Source organism: Kryptolebias marmoratus, unplaced genomic scaffold (assembly GCF_001649575.2).
Source record: "Kryptolebias marmoratus isolate JLee-2015 unplaced genomic scaffold, ASM164957v2 Scaffold277, whole genome shotgun sequence".
Lineage (NCBI taxonomy): Eukaryota > Metazoa > Chordata > Actinopteri > Cyprinodontiformes > Rivulidae > Kryptolebias > Kryptolebias marmoratus.
In genome coordinates, this window is record NW_023666011.1 from 3839 (window position 1) to 5298 (window position 1460).

Here is a 1460-nt window from a genome sequence, read left to right on the forward strand (position 1 = left end):
CAAATACTTGGGCCTGTAGACTTTAAATAATGTGTGGTATTTGGGGTTTTCAGCGGTTTTAAAGAGTAAAGCAGAAACATTAAACGTTCAAAGAGCCACTCACTGTCATCAGTTTGTTAGCATGCTAAGCTACAAACATAAACAAGTTCTGGTTAAGAAGTTAAATCCGTCAGCTGGCTGGAAACTGGAACTAACCTGTGGCTAACATCATCACACCTGATGGGAAGAATGAAAAACGTCCAAACCAACAATTTACTGATTGTTGGGGCTGAAAACGTCCTCGGAGATGGTACTCTGTCGCCCTTGTTCCAAACAAAACAGCTCCTGTTCGGATTCTCCCTTTCGGGTCAAAACACCGGAAGTAGTCCTGTTCACTGACCGGAAGTACACAACTGGGTCTGTTCCTTACTAGTCAGCTGGTGAATGATCCGGCTAGAAGTGATGACGAGCCGCGAAGGAGGAGCTTCGCTGTCAAATAAATCCATAGAGACTGTGTATAAGCTCCGCCCACTCGGCGAGCCGCTTCATCCACCGGCCTGAGGCAAAACTCGGCAGACATGCACTTGACAGCGCGTCACCTGTTAGCTGTTGTACACCTAAACCTCCACCACCGCGACTTCTGTTCAAGTCGAGCTAAAATAATGAAATAGACTCCTGACCGCCATGTTCAAGAGACACTCTGGTTCCAAGTTAAAGGAAGGAAGCTGCTTCATTCTGCTGTTAGCTCTGTTAGCTGTTAGCTCTGTTAGCTGTTAGCTCTGTTAGCTGTTAGCTCAGAGGACTGAACTGCAGCTTCTCATCCTCCTGCTCAGCCTCATGTGGTGGTGAGTTTAAAACATCCTTGTTAGTTGTTTTGTAACTAAAACAAGGCTTTCATAGTTTAATAAGAGGCTTTGTGAAAATGAGTCATAAGTTATTTAGCTCTGTTGAAGCTGGTAGGTTAGTTAATAATTAAACTAAAGCTGTAACCTGATGTATCAGAGTATTATAAACATGTCAGAGAATCAATCAGTGGACTTCCTCATTAAAAACATACAGCCTAATGCATAATAATACTGTAATAATAATATTAAGGATAAATAGAAATGTTTCTGTATTTAATAACTATAATCCCAGTCTCTACTTTTACACATCAGCTGATTATTCCCTGCATAGCAGGGGTTTAAAGTTGTTGTTTTTTAAGTTATGTTCAGGAAACAAGGTCTCAGAGAAATTACCAGTGATTAAAGTTTGAACAGGACTATTTTTATTAAGTCACATCCAATCAGCAGAGGCTGTGTGACCTGTTTAATTCATGGCTCTGACAGTAATGTCTTCTAAAATTCACACATTTTGTTTTTACAGTAACCAAACCGCAGCTTTTTAGGTGTCCTTCTGTTGCACAGATCACCAAAATAAAAGCTTGTGCTGAGTCAGAAACTTACCATCTGGTGCCATCCCTCAGGGAACCTGCATTCATC

The 1460-nt window shown here is 41.4% G+C and overlaps 1 protein-coding gene across 1 annotated transcript in view; it reads right to left on the reverse strand.

The window, feature by feature from the left end:
- The window catches only part of LOC108229772 (oocyte zinc finger protein XlCOF6.1-like), a 3554-nt gene extending 3346 nt beyond the window's left edge, over positions 1-208 (reverse strand). Inside the window, exon 1 of the mRNA XM_017405445.3 lies at positions 196-208. Coding sequence (XP_017260934.2) covers positions 196-208 — 13 coding nt within the window. The remainder of the gene's footprint in view (positions 1-195) is intronic.
- Positions 209-1460: the final 1252 nt, after the last annotated feature.